The following is a 21366-nucleotide window of genomic DNA, read 5'->3' as shown; positions in this document are numbered from 1 at the left end:
AGAGCCTAGCACAGAGGAAGCTCCCCTTAAACGTCAGGGTATAGGGGTACTGAGAGCTGCATACCCCAAAGACCGCACTCAAAGGAACATGCACATTCAGAACATCTGACTTCTCTTCCTGTGGGATGGCCCAATTGTTTAAGCTTCGGACCTGGCAAAAGCAGGATCTGCCCCAGCTGAGCACACTACTGCTTCTGATGAAAACTGCAATGGCTCGCGTTGCTCCCGGGACAGAGACCAACTTCTTTTGTCCTATCCACAAGGCCGTGGAAGGCGGAAGGCGCAGCCGTTCGACTGTCTGACTCTGCATTCGCTGAAACGTTCACTCTGCTCCACCCTCACTGGCCTCCCCTCTGGCCATGTGGGCCTCCTGTCCCCTCTCCCGTCAGCTCCACTCCCCCAGCTCGGCTGGGGCCCATCCAGAGTGCAGACTCCACGGAAAGTTACCGCCTCCAGGACTCCTCCCCGCTGCCTCCCACCCCGAGAGGGGAACGTCTTCACACCCTGGTAACGCCTCTGCGCTCTTCGGTGTAGCCCTCAATACAACTGAGTTCCACTTTCATTTCTGGGATAAGCCACTGACCCAATCAACCCCACCGGCGTCTACACCTCGGAGACTGATTGAGTCCTGGGGCCTCTTCTGACCACCGCCAGGATCCCAGGCCCCGCCTCGCGGCTGCGCGTATTCCCGTAAAACCCCGGGGGACGGCGCTCCTGGGCCTTGGAACCTGGAGCCTCCAGTGGACTCCTGCCGCCACCTGGACCGGGGACAGTAACGCCTAGGGAGCCCCAGGACCTCTTGCGAGAGCATTTCAACTCTGTGGAAGAACCTCAACCACTTCAGGGACTTCGCTGGAAAGAAACGTTCTAGAAGGACCAAGTGGGTAAGTTGTGAGAAAGAACAAAGCCTAATGGGATGGCTGAGGGGCTGGGGCGAGGGCCTGAGGACCTTCTTTGACACCATCCTCTCCGCCTTCTCCCCCCCAACTCCTGGCATCACCCCTCTCCTCCTTCCCGCCCCTTCCCTGCTTCTCTCGCAGTTCAACAGGCCTGAAAGTGTCCGCCTTCCATCCCACCCTATGAGACAACTCTCTCCAACTTGTTCGCTCAGCCTTGGGCTCAGCCCTTCCCCTAAAAGCCAAGCCCAGGACCCTCCGGCCTGCCCCCTCGCAGAATCAACCCTCCACCCGCTGCAGGTGCGAGGTGTGGGTAGCGGCCCAGATTAATGTGGTCTCTGTTCTGCCCTGGGGACAGGCACCCTGAACATTTTGCTCCTAGGCGCGCCCTAGGGGACCCAGATGAAGCCAGTCTGGCTTCCTCGGACAAGGAAATTGGGTTTTGAATTTGATACCTGTTGCCAAGTTGGACCCCCAAGGAGTAAACAACAAAACCAGCATGTTTCTCTCCATATCCTTTGAAAAGCCAGTATAGGGCTTTATTCTTTATCAAATTAATTGTAAAAATCAAAGTTCCATTTTTGTAATTTGATTTTTTTTTTTAAACCTTGGTGAAGTGGAACATTTTTACATGGTTTGTGTAGCTTATTCTGTGGCTTGCTTGTGGTTGCCCTCCAGCAAGATTGTTGATGGGGTCTTATTTACCTGCCGTGGACTAGCAAGGACTGTCTGTATCTGACACATGATTAGCTCTGGTCTGCCACGTGTTGGAGATATCCTCCTCTATTCTGTGGTTTGTCTTTTGATTTTGAACATGATAATTTTGTGGGTTTTTTTTTTTTTTTAAACCAGACATTCAGTTTTTAAATAGCCAGTTTTATCTGCCTATATTTTCTGGTCTTGGTATCTTGCACAAAGGGTCTTCTCTACTATATTACTTAAGTTTTTGAGAAACTGACTAGGCATTTGTGCATGTTAACTCTTGCAGGGTTGTCTAATCTTTTAGCTTCCCTGGGCCACATTGGAAGAAGAAGAATTGTCTTGGGCCACACATAAAATACACTGACACTAAAGATAGCTGATGAACTACAAAAAAAAAAAAAATTGTAAAACAATTCTGTACTTTTTTTTTTTATGTATCATTTGACCTTTTAAATTTTCCAATTTTTCTTAATAAGCATTTGATGCATTTATGAACAGAAATGAAAAAGTTAATATAAAACAATTTATTTCCATATGAGATTTTAAACATCAATAATATTTTATTGTTTAAACAAGAAGCAAATTTTGCAAAATCTTTTATTTTTATTTTTATTTTTTATTATACTTTAAGTTCTATGGTACATGTGCATAACGTGCAGGTTTGTTACATATGTATACTTATGCCATGTTGGTGTGAATTCTGTACTGTTTTAAGAAAGTTTACAAATTTGTGTTGGGCCACATTCAAAGCCATCCTGGGCCGCAGGTTGGACAAACTTGCTCTAGAGTATGCTCTGAACTTGCAAGGGTACGCGTATCACAGGCCAGAAGTACATACAATGTCCTGTGTTTTTCCAGAACTGAACTGATTTTCCATCTAGAGGCCACCTTTGGGCAGTTGGGGAAGAGGGATTTCCTCCTCAGTATGGGTAACCTTGGGCTCTTGAGACTTTCTCAGCGCATTCCCTTTTCCAGGAGTTGCTCCTGTAGTCTGGGGCCAGGGTGTTTTGCCTCAAATTTCTGGGTGGCCCATTTGGTCAGTGGTCCACATCTGTCCTGTGGGCATCTCAGCTGGGCCTCCTCCCATTGGTCCTCAGCTTCTGTTCCTGCAGGCATCTATGAAACACTAAAGTCCTTTCTTGTCACTGGCTGTCATTATGTGTCCTTCAGGTCCCTCAAGAAGATCCTCCCTGGGGCTACTGGCCTCTCCTCCCCCCCAGGTCCTCTGCCCATTTGGGAGGAAATGAATGCTGCTTTAACCACACAGGCCCTCTGCCCTGACCCTGCCCAAACTTCCATCTCAGAGCATCAGGTCACACCTGAGCACCTCCCATGGTCGAGGACCCCAGCCAGAAGAAAGAGCGCTGGTGCTCTCTTCCCTTAAACCTGTCCTCCCGCCCCTGTGGCAGAGAGGAGGGGTAGTGCTACTGTCGGATCTCCAGTTTCCCCTGTGACTGTGTTCTACCTTGGTGGAGGAGAGAAGAGATACACCAGACCCATTCAGCCCACACAGACCTAACCAGGAACAGCTCCTTGGCACACCCCAGTCGCTCAAGACAGAAACTTGAGCATCTGCCTGGCACCTTCCTCTCCTCCTTACATCCATTTCTCTTCCTTTCCTGGGCCAGATTTCTTCCATCTGTGGTCCACCCTCTGATCTAGAGAGGCTCCTCAAACATGAAGCTGGTAGAGCAGCTTCTCAAAGGCTCCCTGTCGTGCCCACCCTGAGGGTCCTGGCAGGCACTCTGGGGCATCTTCATGATCTGACTGCTTGTCCCTGCCCCCAGGAAGCCCCTCCCTGCCCTCACTTGTACCCTGAAAGGTTTCCCAGTGTCCTTATCTGCTCAGCTCCTGACTTCAATAGGCAGCATCCCTCTAGGTTCTGCCAAAAGGACTCTGGAGACACCTGGCTGGTTCCTTTCTCATACAGGGTCCCCTTGTTCACCTGGCTGGAGATTGTGGGGTGCTTCCAGTCAGCTGTGTCTCAGTCTCTTCCATTTCATGCTGCTCCTGACCCCAGCCCTCAGGACCCCAGGACCACACCAGCCTATGCTCCTTGATGCTGGGGCTGGGGGTGTCCTCTCCTGGCCACAGGACCACTCCACCATCTCTCTATGCCACACCCTTGTCACCTATGTCACCTAAGACAGTCAAAGCATGTACTGGGCACCAGTTCTGATTTCAGAAACAGCTCCAAATTTCAAGGAGATTCCTCTGAGAGACCTTCGTTTTGGGGAAAAACACCTGGTGCTACCTGGTGTGCCCTCTCCTGGATGCTGGGCCTTTGATGATCTCTTCACTTCCTTTCCATCATGTCCTCACTGTGTCAGGTGTGGGTGCTGAATATGCCGTTCAGAACTCCAGGAGAAACCTGGCAGTCAGGCCTTGTGTTCAGACACTGCGTCCTTTGCAGGAAATGTTTTGGGAGGTCCTGCTTTGTGGGGCGAGTGTTTGTCAAGGATGAAATGCTCCGGGACCTCTCTGCCCCTTCAGCAGCCCCCGTACTGGGGTGGCCCCTGTGGATTTCTGGCTTTGCTGTTCCTTCATCAGTCAGCTTGGGGGTTTTGCTGAATCTTTAACACTCCCTCCAGCAGGTCTCCAACAGACTTGGCCATCCGTACTCTCCAGTCTTTAGTCTCTGTGACTTGCATAGAGGGACACATGAGGAACCGAATTTGAAACTTGTTTTGATGTCCCTAGAAAATGCCTCACGTGGCTGCTGTGCACCCCTCCACTGCAGGGGTCACTCATTCCTACCCAGGACACCTTGCTCCTCTTCCTCCCTGGAGACGCCTTGACCTTGGCACTTCTATCACCTCACCGCCAGCTGTCCCCCTCCTCCCGTCCCCTCCTGAGTGACTTGGTCTCCCTGCCCTCTGACTGTCTGTCTGCTCACCCCACAGATACCAGGAGCCCCCTGAGGTACGTGTGGCCTCAGCTTGCGGAGGAGTGCACTTGCCGGACACTTCGGGGCTTTGAAGAGTACGGCTCATCGAAGATGGGCACAGGTGCATCCGAGAAACAAGCAGAGCAGAAGGTCTGCTGTGCCTTCCAGGCCTCCGAGGAAGCCCACGGGACTCTGGCAACCACAACCCCCTGGGTGGCCGTGGGCTCTGCCTATGGTTCCTGTACCTGCTTGGGAGCCCAGCGTGTAACTGACCTGGCCCTCTGGCCTGTTGTGGGGACTTCCTGTGTTGTCTACTCCTGCATGGGATTTTCCCCACAAGCTTACCCAGCCTTCTGGGCTTACCCGTGGGTGCTCCATGGTGGGTATCTCTGGATGGGTTATCTCCCTCCAGCTGCCTTGGTGCCTTCAGTGTGGCTATATTGGAGGGGTGCCTCCAGTTTTGACCCCCTCATAAGAAGTCCATACCTGGCTGCCTTGGCCCCCAACCTATTTCCTTTCCCCATGAGATTCCCACCCACCTACTCCTTGGCTTCTCCTACTCTGGGCGAGGCCACCTCCAGCCACTGTCCCCAGGTGGGATGCCAGACTCCAGCCAGCTCAGCCCCCAGGGCTGTCGTAGGGGGGCCATCCAGAGGAGCTCCCTACTTGAAGACAAGCAAAGCCCCTCCCTCAGAATGGGCTTCCAGGTTCAGTATTTGGGTGCCTTTGCCCTGCTGCAGCTCAGAGCTCCGCCCTCTGCCCCCTTCCCCCATTGAAGATTCTCAGCTGGACCCCGGCTGCTCCCGCTCCTGCTCCCGGTCACCCTGCAGGGCCCGCCGCCGCCTCTTTGAGTGCTAGTCAGCCCTCCAGACCCACCCAACAATCAGAGACATGTCTGGCGGAGCCCAGTCAGCTGTGGACTTTTAGTTAAGAGTCTCAGATGTAAGTTGTTTGCTATTCCTCAGTACAGAGTACACCTCCTGGACTCATGCAGTAAGTGCCCCACTATTTGCTATTTCTCTTTACTTTCTTGTTTTTCCGTTTGCCCTTCAGCCCTGATACTGGCACCTTTTCTCCTCCCCAGACTGTCCTGGGCCAGCCCTCTAGTAGATTTGCTGTAAGTCCTCAATATGCATGCATGCAACCTTGTAAAATGAGCTTATTAAGCTCAATCCACCCTGTAGGAGTGAAAATGGAACCCCTAAATAAACTAGTATGAAATACTGCAACCCAGCAGATTGTCTTAAATTAGTGGTGGATAGAAGCGTTCAGTTAGAACAGGCCTCCAGGTTCGGTGTTTGGGCACCTGTGCCACCCTCCAGCCCAGGAGTCTCTCTGCCCCTCCTCAGCAAAGACCCTCAGCAGGATCCCTGCATCCCTGGCCACCCTGTGGGGCCTACCACTGTCTCTTCCAGCATTGGTGTGTCCTTCAGGGAAGCACACACTCAGACACTTTGGAACCCATGGAATCCAGTGAGCATTTGCTGTGGGCTCTGCCTAGAAGCTGCCAAAACCTGTTTGTTCCAGTGGACACAGAATGGGAAACGCTAGCTCGTTCAGAGCGCTGGCGCCCTTGGGTCCTTGCGGGTGTGCTCTTCTCACTCCTCACCCCATCAGCACCTTCTGGGGTAATGCGCACGCACCAGTAAAATGTATGGTGTATGCTTTTTAAAATTTTAAATAAACGATACTGTGCTATAAATAATGTTTTCTCCAATTTTTCATTAATTAAAGACCTAGCCATATCTGTATCTATGTATAGTGTATTGTGTTTATATATTCAAGTGTATTAGCATGTTTTCCATACTATTTCTTGCTATTGTTATGTGCTGTACTCCATTTTTCTTTAAAATTTTATTGTGTATGTTTGAGGTTTACAAAGTGATGTTATGGGATACATACAGATAGTAAAATGGTTACCATAGTGAAGCCGACTAATATCTGTCATCTCACAGTTACTTTTTGTGGTGACAAGAGAAGCTGAAATTTACTTATTTGACAAAAACCCCTAGTACAATGCCATTTCATTAGCTTTATTCCTCATGCTGTACCTTAGAGCTCTAGGCTTGCTCAGCCTACATATATTTAATATCCTTTGGCTTACATATCCCAGTTTCCCTGCTCCCAGCCCGTGGGAACCACTGCTCCTTTCTCTATCTCTGTATTTTAGCTCTTTGTTCTGTTTTAATCTTCCACATATAAGGGAAGCTGTGCAATTTTTGTTTTCTGTGTCTGACATTTCATCATGTCCCATACATGTTATGGCAAATGGCACGATCTCCTTTTTTTTTTTTTTTTTAACGAAGAAGTATTTTATTATTTTGCTGCAAAGCTGTTGCTTCACCGTACAAAAATAGCACCAGCAAATGCAGTGTATTGCAAAATCAGGATAGCGGTGTGTCATCTGACACTGTACAAGCAACAAAAACCTCTTCACTCCCAGTTATTTCCAATGGAAAGATCATTAAGTATTTCATCCCAAATCCAGGTATGGATATATGCAAGTTATAATATTATATAAGGCTTAAGAATAACAACATTATCTTTGAATTATGTAATTTTTAAAACTAGTTTTTACCATGGATAATTTAATGAATTCTGAACACTAGAGCCTAGTCTAAAATCTATAATCATTAGAAAGTTAAAGGGCATTTTCCTTCATTAGCAGCGTTAACAGTAGTTTTTTTCTTCCCCATCGGTAATGCTAAAAGTTGCTATTCTAAGTCTTCTATCCACCACTAATTTAAGACAATCTGCTGGGTTGCAGTATTTCATACTAGTTTATTTAGGGGTTCCATTTTCACTCCTCAATAGATTTGATGTATTTCTCATATGCTTCTTCACTCATAAGTTCATCTAGTTCTGAAGGGTTACTCAGTGTCATCTTGATCAGCTAACCATCTTCATAACAAGATTTGTTTACAAGTCCTGGATTTTCTGCAAGAGCTTCATTAATTTCAGTTACTTCTCCTGATAAAGGAGAATAGAGTTCACTAGCAGCGTTCACACTTTCCAAAGCACCAAACTCATCTTGTTTGTTCAATTTTGTCCCAACTTCAGGTAGACTACAGTAAACAACATCTCCCAATGCTTCCTGTGCAAAATTGCTGATTCCCACTGTTCCAATACCATTTTCTGTTGTTAACCATTCATGTTTCTCTGTGAATTTACGCACCCAGAGCAGAGCGGGTCGCGTGCGCAGTGTCCGGACGGCGCCCGCCCCTAACTGCCAGGGCCTCAGCGGGCAGGGCGCGGCGGGGGACGGGACCGCGCTCAGGGTGCAGAGCAGGTCCCGCACGCTCCGCACCACTCGCAGCGCCATGTTCGCAGGGACGACGATCTCCTTTTTAAAGGCTAAATAATATTCTATATCTTTTATGTATATGGATATAATCATATTTTCTTCATTCATCCATTGATAGGCATTTGGGTTGTTTCCATATCTTGGCTATTGTAAATAATGCTGCCATGAACATGGGAGTGCAGGTATCTTTATGAGGTGATGATTTCATCTTTTTTGGGTACATACCCAGAAGAAGCATTGCTGGGTCGTATGGTACTACTATTTTTAATTTCTTCAGGGACTTCTATATTGTTTTCTATAATGGCTGTACCCCTACTTTTCTTTTCAAACATTGTATATATTGAAATTTTCCCATAGATTTTTCTGTTTTATTAGTATCTATTTTTGACTCGTTGATTCTGTGTCTTGAAGTGTCTTCTCGTTGTGAGCTTGTTCGTTTTGTAAGTTCCTAACATTGATAACAACAGCCAGTTCATTTTTAGGCTTGATTCTTTTCTATTACAATTTTTTAAGGCTATAAAATTCCCTCTAAACATACCACTTTAAAATATATCCTACAGTTATGATATATGATATTCTTATTTGTATATCTTTTTAAATAATCACTATTAAGGAAAATAAAATAAATTTTATTTTCTTATAGCCTGACAAAGCAAAATTGTTTGTAGTTTAAAATGTTTCATATAGATTTTCTATAATATTCCAATTAGTATTCCAATTATTATTGCTGTTTTAATGGAGTAATGAGAATTAAAATAATGTCTGTATGATATTAATAGAGCATTAGTATGGAAGTTATTCACTTACAATACTCATATACCAATAATATGTGCACTACTCAAAAAACTATAGCTTCATCCACAGCACTCTGAGCAAAATTTGAATCTCTTGAGTGGCAGTGCTTGTATACCTTTTGCTGATCTTATGCTGATGGTGAAGGAGAAATCATTAAAAATACCTTTTGAAGGGAGTAGAAAGATTGCCAAGTTTCTTGGTATACTTTTGGAATTTGAAATAATTGATCTATTAGAAGGTTGAATTAACCTTGAAGAAACCCAATTCTGTCTCCAGGACATGATAGCCTAGGGAAACCTAGGAAACCCCAGCCTGAGATGAGGCATCTGTGTAACCTCCTGGAGCGGGTGCGGAGGGACAGGGCTGCAGGTCTCCAAGACCCTCAGCTGGGGAGGGGAGAAGGAGCTCTTCAGACTAGCACCAGGGAATTGATTCCTTCCTCCAGCCTGGAGATCACCCTTTCAGCGCTCTGTAGTTTTCTCTTGGCTCTGTGTTTTGGATGATGCCTTCTCTAGAGTGGTGGTTTCTCAAGATGGTTCTGTGTCTGCAAGTACCTTTTACACAGCCTGAGGTTTTCTTATGAACTTCATGTTCTTGGATGGGGGCAGCAAGGCTTGTGCCAGATGCTTTTCTCTTTTTATGCTGATTGCAAAAGACTGAGCAAATGTAGGAGACTGTTGATGATAGGTGCACACACAGCTGGCCCCCAGGGGCTGCGGAGGATGGGGGCAGCCTGGGTTGTTGGGTGCTCGACCACTGCTTCCTACAAGTGTCCCAAAAACACTTGGGTGGCCCCTTGGTGCTGCCAAAGTCTTCCACAGGCTGAGCTCCCCCACGCCCAACAAGCAACAGAGAGCCCCCAAAGCTATCTGCTAACTGGGGCGGACTCTGCAGAGAGCTGCTTGCAGGGAGCTGGGAGGATGTGTGGGGCTCCCTCTCATAATCTGTTTTTACATTTTCTTCTCACCTTTCCTGAGGTATACAGCAGTCCCTCCTTATCCTCGGTTCTGCTTTCTGAGGTTTCAGTTACCCACAGTCAACTTTGGTCTGGAAATACTAACTTAAAAATCCCAGAAATAAGCAATTTCTAAGTTTTAAAGGGGCCACCATTCTGAATAGTGTGATGAGATCTCTGTCCTGCCCTGGGAATCGAGCCTGCCTTGTCCAGAATTCCATGCTGTCTTCAAGTTCCACACTGTCTTCATCACCTGCCTGTTAGTCACTCCGCTGTCTTGGTTATCAGGTCCACAGTGGGGGTACCTCCACTTGTGTTCAAGGAACACTTGTTTTACCTAATGGTGGCCCCAAGGCACTAGAGGAGTGCTATTGGCAATTCACATAGGCCAAAGAGAAGCCATAAAGTGCATCCTTTATGTGAAAATGTGAAAGTTCTTCACTTAATAAGGAATGAAAAAAATAGTATGCTGAGGTTGCTGAGATCTATAGTATAATAAGATGCTGAGAGACAGGGAGACCACATTCACATAACTTTATTACAACATATAGTTATAATTGCCCTGTTTTATTATTGATCTTACTGTGCTAAATTTATGAATTAAACTTTATCATAGGTATGTATAGGAAAAACAGCATATACAGGGTTCAGCACCATTTGTGGCTTCAGGCATCCACTAGGGGTCTTGGAACATACCCCCCTCAGATAAGGGGGGACTAACTGCAATTGCATTTTTACATTTCTATTTGAAGAATTTTAATTATAAGGAGTAACAGAAGGAATACCCATATATCCCCCATCTGTATACAATTGTTAATACTTTGCAACCTTTGTTTTATCTCTTGGTCTCTATTCATAAAAACAAATACACTTATGCATAGTATCACGCATATAGATTATCCATTTGTAGGGCTGTCTATCAATCTGTTAAACCATTTGAAAGTAAATCACAGATGTCTGACACTTCTTCATGCACCTCTCAAAAATAAGAGCATTCTCCTACGCTACCACTTATTATCACACGTGACAAGATTAATAATTCCCTAATGTCTATTATTCAGAACATATTCAAATATTCCCAGTTGCTCCAACAATATACAGTGTTTGATAGCTTTTTAAAAAACCTAGGATAGATCACATAGCCATCTATATATCCTATTCTGTGGAGTGACTGTCCCAGATGTTTTTTTCCTTGGGTTGGTTGTGGGGTATGTGGTGTGTGTGCACTTATTCTACACATGAATATTTTGTCAGATACAAGTATTGCTTATATCTTCTTTGTGGATTTTTACTTTTAAAATGGGACCTGTTGATCAATGGAAGTTGTAAATTTTGTGGATATCCAATTTTGATTAATATTTTCTCTTTTAGATAGTGCTTCGGAAAGCCTGTTTAATAGCTTACCCCAAGGACATGGACATAGTCTCATATTTTTTTCTTGAAGGTTTATTATGTTACATTTTATACTTAGGTCTATAATCTACTTCAAATTAATTTTTGAAATTTGTTGACTCTTGGCTTGTGGAACAGCCTTTGGTCTATTTTAGTACATTTCCCCATGTACTTAAAAATTCTGAAATTTGGGGGTATAATATTCCATATATGTCATCTAGGTGAAATTGGATAATTATTTTGTTCAAATATGTGTTATTATTGCTTTTTATCTTCTTGTTTCATCAGAGTTGGCATTAAAATCTCCAACTCTGATTGTGACTCATTCTATTTCTCCTTCTAGTTCTGTTGATTTTTGCTTTATATTTTTTAAGTTATGTTATTAGATATATAGCAAATCTGGGACAAAGGATGATTTGTCTTTTTTATAAGATGTCCCACTTGACATCTTTCAGTGCTTCTAACTTTAACATCTGTTTTGTGTGATGATAATATATTTATTCCACTTTTCCTTTTCAAGCTAGTCGAGTGAAGTGGTAAGGGTGGAAAAGGAACAAAGAAATCTATAACCGCCTGTGATCCATTAGCTGTAAACACCACTGCCTGTGTACTTTTCTTTTGATTGGTGTTTGCCTTACTTTCAATCACTTCGTGTTCTTATGTGTTTCATACACAGCAGGTTGATGGTTTGTTTTTTTCAATCCAGTCTGACAGTCTCTGTCTTTTAACTGGATTGTTTACACCATTTATATTTAACAGAATCACTGCTATCATTGACCTGAGTTTACCATCTCACTATTTGTGTTCTCTTTATTCCCTCTGCTCCCTGTTCCTTTATTTCTCCTTTCCTGCCATCTTTTATAATATTCAAAGAATTTTAAAATTATTCTGTTGTACCTCCTCTGTTACTGTTTAGTTACATATTAGTGTATTATTCTTTGGTGGTTACCCTAGAGATTAAAATATATACTCTTGATGTATTACAGCCTACTTTATATTTGTATTTTACCACTTTTCCAAATCATGCATGAGTCTTCCAGCAGTTTTAACTCCATTCTTCCCTCTGCTTTGGCCTATTGTTGTAATGCCTTCTATTTAAGTTGGAAATTTCACAAGACATTATTGTTTGAGACTTACAGCCATTGCTGTTATACAGGTACTCATATATTTCCCTTTCCAGCAGTCTTCTTTCCTGCCAAAATCTCCATGCCTCTGCCTGGAATCATTTTCTTTCAGCCTGAAGAACTACTTCCATGCTTTGAATCATGAGGAATTCTTTCAGCTTATGTTTGTCTGGAAACATGTTAATTGTGCCTTCTATTTTAAAGGATATTTTTGCTGACTCTTTTTCCTAGGTCAGCAGATTTTCCTGAAAGTATCATTCCATTTTTTTTCCTCATGGGATTCTAACTCACAAGGAAGACTTACACACTTTGGACAACTTTCAGAACAGGAAAAAATCTTCAAAGGCTTGTGGACACTCACACCAATATGTTCACTATGGTCGTTTTTTTATTACTGATGGTAACTTGATTCCATTGCTTGAGAATGCAATATCAAACCAATTCTTTGAAATTTATAGATATTATCAACCCAGTAAATTTTGTAAACTTGTTAAGTTCATTTTCATTGCAGCGTTCTTTATATGTTCATATATGGAAGAGTTCTGATCAAGTTGCTAATTGTGTTGTTTAAATCTTTTATATCTTTAACTATAATTTTTAGTTTCCTGATCTTTCAGTTGTTTAGAGATGTTTGTTGAGTGTTGAAATTTATCAAAGTATTTTTCTCAAAATATTTTTCTCATATCTACTGTCATCTTGTATTAATCATTTTGTTATCTTCTCTAGGCTAATAATGTAGTGAATTGTGTTGAATCATCCTTGCAATTGTTGAGATAAACTAAATCTGACCATATTTTTTATTTTGCAATATATTTTGCATTTGGTTTATTGATGTGTTATTTAGGATATTTTACATAAGGGAAAAATAATCTAGGTATGTTTCTTGTGTTGACCTTACCAGTTTTTAATTCAAAAACTAAATTTCACAGCTTTTCCTCTGAAAAGAAATTTCTGGAGTCTATTTATGAGAAAGTTTGAAAAATCACCTATAATCACCTGTTCCTGGGACTTTTTTTTTTAAGGAGTTTCACTCTTGTTGCCCAGGCTGGAGTACAGTGGTGCAATCTCAACTCACTGCAACCTCCGCCTCCCAGGTTCCAGTGATTATCCTGCCTCATCCTCCTGAGTATAGAATTACAGGCATGTGCCACCATGCCTGGCTCTTTTTGTATTTTTAGTAGACAGGGTTTCTCCATGTTGTTCAGGCTGGTCTTGAACTCCTGACCTCAGGTGATCCATCTGCCTCGACCTCCCAAAGTGCTGGGCATGAGCCACCACACCCAGCCTCCTGGGACTTTTAAGGAATAAAGGAGTTACCATTTTGCTTACCACATTTATTTTTGTATTAGTAGTTTTTATATTTCTTTTATATAATAGTTCTATATTTTATTTAAATGCATCTTTTTGCATCTCAGTCTTCTCAATGTTTTGTCTATCAAAGTTTTTTTCAAAGAAATCATTTTTTTCACTCTTATTATTTTGTCATTCTGTGTTCATGGATTTCTGCCTTTGTATTTTGTCCCTTCATTTTGTTTCCATGGATTTTTTCTGTTGCTATTTTTTTAAACTTCAATGGAATGGGTAGTGTTGTTTCTCCTTTTGCCTTATGATGAACCTAAAGCTATACATTTTCTGCAGAATACACACCTCTTTAGCTTTGTCCCACAAATTTGGCAGGTGTTATATTCCTTATTGCCTATTGGACAGGGCTGAGGAGCTCCTACAGCTTCAGTCCCTGGTGGGGACCAGCTTCCCTCAGCCCAGCCTCAGGCATCAGCAGCAGAATCCCACAGTGCAGCTCCTGCCTGGACAGCCTCAGGGCCGCCATAGCATTGGGCCCAGAACTTAGCATCTGGGCATCACATCCTCCTCTTCTTTGGCCTCTTCACCCTGCTCAGACTGTTAACCCCATCACTGCCCCCATACAAAGTCCACACACGTGCTCTGCACAATGGCCAAGACAGGAGCCCACCCAGTACTCATCGAACTGCCGTTGTAAACCCTGCCTGAGTTCCCCAGTATGAACGCGCCTTGCTGACCTGGGGCTCCCAGCCACACCCTGAGCAAGTCCAAATGCCCCTGGGTACCATCTCAACAGACACAAGGGCGCCGGGTTATGACGGGATATCCTCATAGGGACTGTGCACTGTCTAACCATTTAACTGCAGCAGCACTGCTGAAGGCATCTGGTGCCAAAGCTGGAGAACATCTTCAGGACTCTCCCATTTAAACTCAAAGTTCACTTTGGAGCCCAGTGGGGCATTTTGGAGGTTGACAGCCATCCTCCAGAGCCACTTCCGCCAAGGAACACAAGAGGCTGGTGTTTCTATGGGTCAGGAGTGATAAGCCATGTGCTACATCCAGGGAGGAGGGGAAAGCAGACGTGGGCCAGCGTGAGTGCCAAACCACTCAGGAGTGGAGACAGCACAGAGCAGGGGTGAAGCTGGCCCTGGGCCTGTCCTATCTCCAGCCTGCATGCCCTCCACCTCACCTCCACTCACACCCTCCACAGGCTCATGCACTTGCCTTTCCACAGGGCGATATTTAGAGAGTTAACTCCTTTCTAAACTCCTGGCATTCCTATGCCCACGTTAGAGCTTCTCCCTGTTTTTGTACTTTATATATTATTTTTTTCAAAACTTGAGTCACAGGTGATACATTTTATTTTAAATTAGCTTTTATTACTCTATATAATCCTGTTTTTTTTTTGTTTTTTTTTTGAGACAGAGTCTCTTCCTGACACCCAGCTGAAGTGCAATGGTGCAATCATGGCTCATTGCAACCTCAACCTCCCTAGGCAGGTGATCCTCCCACCTCAGCCTCCTGAGTGGCTGGGACTACAGGCATGTGCCACAAGGCCTGGCTAACTTTTTTATTTCCCAGGCTGGTCTCAAACTCCTGGGCTCGAGTGATCCACCAGCCTTAGCCTCCCCAAGTGTTGGGATTACAGGCATGAGCCACTGTGCACGGCTGTAATGCCTTTTCAATAGATGCACTACATGTTAAATCTAATCACTAAAGGAAATTTCAGCATCACTTACCAGATGTAGAATATAAAACTAGATACAGTGAAAACAGAACAATGTGATTACATTCTGACTGACTGAAGGTGTCAGTCTCAAGCCTAGACTTGCTTTGCTAAAAAGAGACATTGGTAGGTGTTGGTGTTACGGCCGAACCCTCAGCTCTAAGAGGCCACAAGAAGCACACTGGGTCCCTGATTCCCCCTTGTTGCAGAGCCTGAGCTCTGGAGGACAGACCTAGAATCTTTGGCTTTAGCCACATCCACTCCTGTCTGCCCCAAGTTCCCCACATGGAGTTTCCGTCCTGCCCAGGCTACGGGGCAGAAATAAGAAATGAAATCTCTGCTTCCTTTCCCAGTTGGTGGAACCCAGCACTGGAAAAGTACCAGGAGCACCCTGTCCCTGGCTCCCTTCCTTATAGGCTTCTGACTCAGTTTCCCCACTCACACTCTATCTCCGTGCTGGGGTTGAAGCCCAACTGGCCTTCCCCAGGACACCCTGCGATGGGGCACCCTCTGCCCCTGGGCAGCTCCTCTCTTGGACATGTCAGCTGGCCAGAGCTAGGGAAGCTGTCCGCCTAACCTCCACCACTGGCCTGGACTGCCCCAGCCTCTCCTGTGAGATGCTCACATGGCCCAGGGTTGAAGGAGTTAACTTGCAAGGGCAGGGCCAGGGCCAGGGACAGGGGTGCACATACCTTGCCCTTGGCCTAGGGGCTGGGCATCCACCAGTTTGCCCCTGTTGTCCTTCTGCTGGGCTCTGCACCAAAGACCTACGGCTCCCAGGCTCCCTTGCCAACTGGCTTCCTGGCAGGCGTTGGTGAGAGGCTGAGAGGAAGGGGAGAAGCCAGGGTGTCTTCCCCTCCTCTTTCTGCTTCTTGGCCTCTGGCTCCCCTGGGCCACCCCTGCTTTGGCCCGACTCCCTCTCAACGCCCTGACATGAGGGTCCTGGCAGCATCACTTCCCTCCATTGTCTCCTCAGCCTTGCAGCGATGGTGGCTTCCAGCTGTGGTTGACCGAGCTGATCACTGTCCCATCAGGCTTCCCAGAAATTCCATCACCCAGAGAACTTATTCTCTGAATTAAATTCACTTGGTTTGTAAAACTTCGAGGGGTTTGTCCCCTGGAGGGACAGGCTATGCCCTGTGGAAGTGCAGCAGTGGGAAGCAGACGGGGCCTCTGAGGGCTGGCACACTTGCCTGGAGAGGGCTGAGGTGCAGGGCGGAGCAGACCTGCTACTGTCCAGGCCCTGGGTGGGGTGCTAGAAGGAAACTACCCCTGGGTTTGGGTGATTTTTGAGACTCTAAGGGCAGGGGGGCAGGGGTTGGCTCAGATTGGCTATTGCCAAAAAGTGGGTCAACGCCACGACTGGGTTTCTGGCTAAATCCTATCTATAGAAGGGGGGCACATAGACAGGTTGTCAGGGGGACAGAAGCGGTGGTCACTCACTTTGGCTGAAAGAATAGTTGCTTGGTATTTTGTGGGTGGCACAGCGAGTGACCTCACTTTGTCTGGGCAGAGACACATCATGAAGTGGCCTTGCTTTGTCTCACGTCATCATGTCTCAGTGACCTTGGCCTCAGTTGGTCTTCTGTGCAATGGTTAATGTCTAACAGAGTGGACCCAGTTATAAGTGCCTGGCCAGCTTCTGCATGGGAGAAGCTGCCCTTTTTCTTTCTGGAGAGGCATCGTGTGAAACATTTCTGACCATGGCCTTCCCTTGCTCGAGCCCCAGTGATACTCTGCCTGCCCCAGTGTACCCAGTGCAAGTGCCCCTGAGCCCAGCTCCCAGGCAGACCAATGGTGCCAGCACCCACACTGTGCAGGAGCAAAGCACTGCACCCCAGTTCACACATTTAATCCTGTAGTATGGGTGGCACTAGCATCCCCATTTTCCAGATGAAGAAACTGAGACATGAAGAGGTTATGGCCTCTGCCACTGTAAGAAAGAGACAGAGCCGGCCTTCCCCAACTTACCTTAACAATGATAGTGGTCATGAGAAGAACAGCAACAACTGACAAGAACTGAGCCCCAGCTGCTGGCCACGTGCTGAGGCCTGTCGCCTACGAGCACCTTCACCAGCACAGCAGCTTGAGGAGGTTTGATTGTCATTGCCACTTTACAGGCCAGGACCGAGTCAGAGGCCAGAGGCTTTAGGGTCACTCAGCCAAAGCATCTAAAATGCCAAATCCCTGTCACCCCAGGGAAGCCACTTGCCCCCCAACTTGCTCCCATGCAGCCCCCAGTGCTCCCGTGAACGCTTCTTGCACACCCACCCCTGTGACTGCCTGGTTCCCAGCCCATCTTCCCTGCCACTGCAGAAGCTTCTGGAGGAGGTAATGGCCCAGTTGATCTGGTGTCCCCACACGAGGGGTGTGAGCAGGCAGGATGCAGATGTGACAGCAGGCGAGGGTAGGGGCTGCAGCATTCCCTCTGGCTGTGTGAATAGGGAAAGGGCTGCGGAAGCCCACCCTGCCAGTCCCCTGCCTTCAGTCGCTGCTGGCAGGCAGGAGTGAGGGCTGGGGAGCCACAAGCAGGCAGGCTGCCAGGACGGTGGTCAGGCATCCAGCCTGAGCTGGACGGCAGGTGGAGAATCCAGGCTGCAGTGGGGCCTGGGGCTCATGCTCAGGAGCCAGGCCCGGGCTGGAGGTCAGGGAGCAGCGGGCAGAGTGACCACAACCCACAGCCCCTCCTGTGAGGCCCAGGCCAGAATGGCCCTAGGATGCCTGTGACCGGAGGTCTCTGTGACATTTCAGCTGTAACATCATGCCTATGGGCTGTGTGGCGTAATACCCCAGAGGAGTGTGGCCTAGTTAAGGATTCAGACTCTGGCCTGCAGCCATTGTTTCCTAAGAAAAGTCACACTGCAAAGTGGCTGCCACTGGCACCTCATCTGTCTGTGTCATCCACCCCAGAGGCTTGGCCAGTTTGCTTTACAAGGGTTAGAAATGAGTTTTCAAAGGTGGAATTGGTGGCTTGTTAATCTGCATAACAGATGCTGAGAGTGGGCTATCCCTGGGAAATCACCACTAGAGGTTTGTGGATTGGCTAAAATATTGTGTCCTAAGCCGTCCTCTGTCCAGGCCTTGGTGGGGAGGATGTGTTGGCCTGATGCTGGCTGTGACATGCTGGAATATCTGCCTCTGCCGGAGCGAGACTTTATGCAGGAGAAGGCCAGACGGCCAATACCTTATCCAGCTTCCCCATGGCCTGTGAACTGCCTTTGGTGCAGCCCCGCTGGAGAATATCTGTGTGCTACACTTCAGGATGCAGGGAGGAATCTGGCCTGCACCTTGCTCTCAGGATATCCCCCTGATGAAGCTGAGACAGCACTCACCAGGCGGGCACTCACTACAAACCTTTTAGTAGCTGATGTCATCTGGACCCGACGTGTGGCAGGATCACACTGCTTGGGGTGGGGGCGGAGGGGCTGTGAAACATGAAGGCCATAGGGTGCACCTGGCTGAGGGGACGCAGGGTGCGGGCATATGCATGCTGCATGGAGACCCTCATGCTGGCCAGCATGGGGCACCCTGGGCTTTATCAAGAGCAAGAATCAACTGGAGACTTGACAAGCTGGTGTTCCCTCCTGGGGAACACCAGAGCTTAGCCTGTCCATCAGTTGGCCCCAGAGGCTGGAGTGCAGGCAGGACTGTGAGGCCCACCTGCTGCTAACTTGCCAAGGAGGACCTCTTGAAGCTTGTCCACCTGGACATATGTAAAGTGGCTGATGGTGACTGTGCCAAGTCCTCCAGGCCCTGAGGCACTGAGCAGCCCCACAGGAGCTGAGAGGTGCTGCACCCAACCCTCCCTCCAGAAGCACCATGAGGAAGCATGTGGCTGTGCCTGCAGGAGAGGCCAGCTAGGCTTTGGGGCTGCGAGATGGACGGAAAGAGGACTACTCTCCCCGGGGGCTGCACCCCCAGTCCCAACAAAGATTCTTGTCACCTAACCACTCTGGGCCTGTTTGGGAATCCTGAGAGCTCCCATGGCAGACAGAGATCTTGCTGAGTCTCAGCCTTTGTGGATTGGAGTTGTCAAAAGCCTGCTGTGACCTGGGAGCAAGGGAGGCCAGAGCCTAGCATGGGGCCCCAGTCAAGCTGCCTGGCAGCTCAACCACTGCAGTGGGAAGGAAGTCATGTCCCCCAGGCTCCACACAACAGCGCAGCCATTGCGGGTGCACCCCCTGAGTGGGCCACACACCAGCCCCAGACTCCCCTGGCCTTACCTCAGAGCCCTCTGCTTATAGCCACAGGTCCCTGGGCCAGACCCTGAGGAGGCCCACAGGCTCTGGGCAGTTCAGTCCAGTGTCCATGTAGTACCTCGCCTCCTTTACCTGCAGAAAGAACAGCGGGGTCACTGGAGGGGAATCCCAGTGGAGCTTGTGGGGAGAGGTGGGGACCCTGGGGGAAGCTCCTGAGCTAACTCCAGGCTCTGAGCTGCTGTGTGACTTGGGCAAGTCACTCACCCTGCGGTGCTGTTATCCAGGTGCTCTGGTGTCCTGGTGGTTCTGCCAGGGCTGGATGGGTCACAGCACATGTCTCAGGGCCACAGAGCTTTTTGTGTGGCTGCTGTGCCCTGCGCTGACTTGAGTGATGGGGAACACTGAAGACACTAACCACCCCCTAGACAGCACGAGGGCTAAGGTGCCATGCTTTCCTGAGTCTGACTGTCCCCTGAGGTTCCTTGGTGGTGGTCAGGAGCAGGAGGCGGGAAAATGAGATTGTGGCTCACTTTTCCAGGCACCCACAGTTGCAAGTGTTTTCCATGAGCTGCTAACCCTGTAAGCAGGTGCCGCTGAAATCAGCACCACCCTCCCCATTCCACAGAGGGGGAAACATGGGCAAGGAAAGGCCAATAGTAACGTCTATTTCAAAATTGCTCAGAGATTACGTTTCCATTGCTCTCACCATAAAACATAAGTATGTGAGGTGATGACTAAGTTCATTAGCTTGATTTAATAATTCCACTTTGTATACATATGTCAAAGCATCACATTGTACCCCATAAATATAGGCAATTATGATTTGTCCACTAAAAGTAAAAAATAAACAAATAATCAGGTTGAGGCAGGGAGAAGCTTTGGGGAGGAATGGTCAGAGGAGGACGGCTGAGCTCCATGCATGCCTCCCGCACCCCCAGGCCTGTCCCCTTCACATTCAATTCAGGTTTTGGTTTGAAATTTGGTGGATCTGGCCTGGAGGATGCTGTCCTCTCTGAGGCACCCACAAGCCCCAGGTTGAGTTGAGCCTGTGCAGCAGGGCAGCCCCTGAGGCTGGATGGTCCGGAATGAGCCTTCGACGTGTGGGATGAATCCGCCACCCCCACGGGATGCAGTGGCAGCCTGACAGTGCCACACGTACGCTGCCATCTCTCTTGTGGGTTCCTCCTCATGACCTCACTTCCTGCTAAGGATATCTCGAGGGGACTTCTCAGCACCCAGGCAAAGCCCTGGGCACTCACCATCTCCCTCACAGCACCAGGAAAACAGTGGAGCTGCTGCCCTCCCCAAATGCCAGCGCCCCACTGAGGTGGGATAGAAGTGGCTCCAGGAGCAGCAGAGTGAGTTCCTCCCAGCCTCTGCACCCCAGGCCAGGAGCACAGCCCAGGGAGAGGAGCTTGTGGCCGTGGGGCAGCGCTGCGCTGGGGAGGGGCAGGAGTGTCAAGCCAGGGGCGGCACTCAGGGTATGGGTGAACCTGAGACTTCAGTCGGAGGAGGATGAGAAATGGCACCAACGAGCCCCTGGGCCAGCACGTTCCGAAGCAGAGAGCTCGAAGGGGAGCACCAACTCAGCCACAGGACACAGTGACAGGCAGCTCAGAAGTCCCAGAGCCTGGAGCAGGACCCCGCGGCACAGCAGTCCCTGTAGCAGGGACAGGCGATGTCCTGAAGCAGGAAGAAGCAGTTCAAAGAAACTCCTTAAGAAAATGCTGGGAATGGAAATACAATGGAGACAATGAAGGCCTTCATAGCAGGGAAAACAGAATTAATGAGCTGGAAGATGAGGTGGAGGAACTTGCTCAGAAGGCATGAGGAAAGGACAGTGATGGAGCAGGTACCAGGAAGATGAAGAGGCACAGCAGAGAAAGCCTCAGCACCTGGATCGTAGAGTGTCACAGAATAAAGGACAGAAATATTCAAAGAATCAACAACCAAGATTTCCCAGAAATAAAGAAGCTTTGAAAAATTGAGAAATACCAAGAAGAATAGAATAGGAACCCCCACCCCCCACCTCCAGACACACAATGAGATTTAATATCCTCAAACAGAAGCTTCTGGAAGGCTCT

At 47.6% G+C, this 21366-nt stretch overlaps 2 protein-coding genes across 2 annotated transcripts; one reads left to right on the top strand and one right to left on the bottom strand.

Annotated features, from left to right (window-relative positions):
• The first annotated feature begins 4596 nt into the window (after nucleotides 1-4596).
• On the top strand, nucleotides 4597-5343 carry CUNH3orf56 (chromosome unknown C3orf56 homolog). The gene has a single exon (XM_033210913.1). The coding sequence runs from the start codon at nucleotides 4597-4599 to the stop codon at nucleotides 5341-5343; it is 747 nt and encodes a 248-aa protein (XP_033066804.1).
• Nucleotides 5344-7247: 1904 nt separating this feature from the next.
• On the bottom strand, nucleotides 7248-7814 carry LOC117083360 (glycine cleavage system H protein, mitochondrial-like). Its single transcript, XM_033210914.1, has one exon. The coding sequence runs from the start codon at nucleotides 7805-7807 to the stop codon at nucleotides 7379-7381; it is 429 nt and encodes a 142-aa protein (XP_033066805.1). The 5' UTR covers nucleotides 7808-7814; the 3' UTR covers nucleotides 7248-7378.
• Nucleotides 7815-21366: the final 13552 nt, after the last annotated feature.

Source organism: Trachypithecus francoisi, unplaced genomic scaffold, assembly GCF_009764315.1.
Source record: "Trachypithecus francoisi isolate TF-2019V2 unplaced genomic scaffold, Tfra_2.0 Lachesis_group0, whole genome shotgun sequence".
Lineage (NCBI taxonomy): Eukaryota > Metazoa > Chordata > Mammalia > Primates > Cercopithecidae > Trachypithecus > Trachypithecus francoisi.
This window is presented reverse-complemented; position numbering and strand designations above follow the sequence as displayed.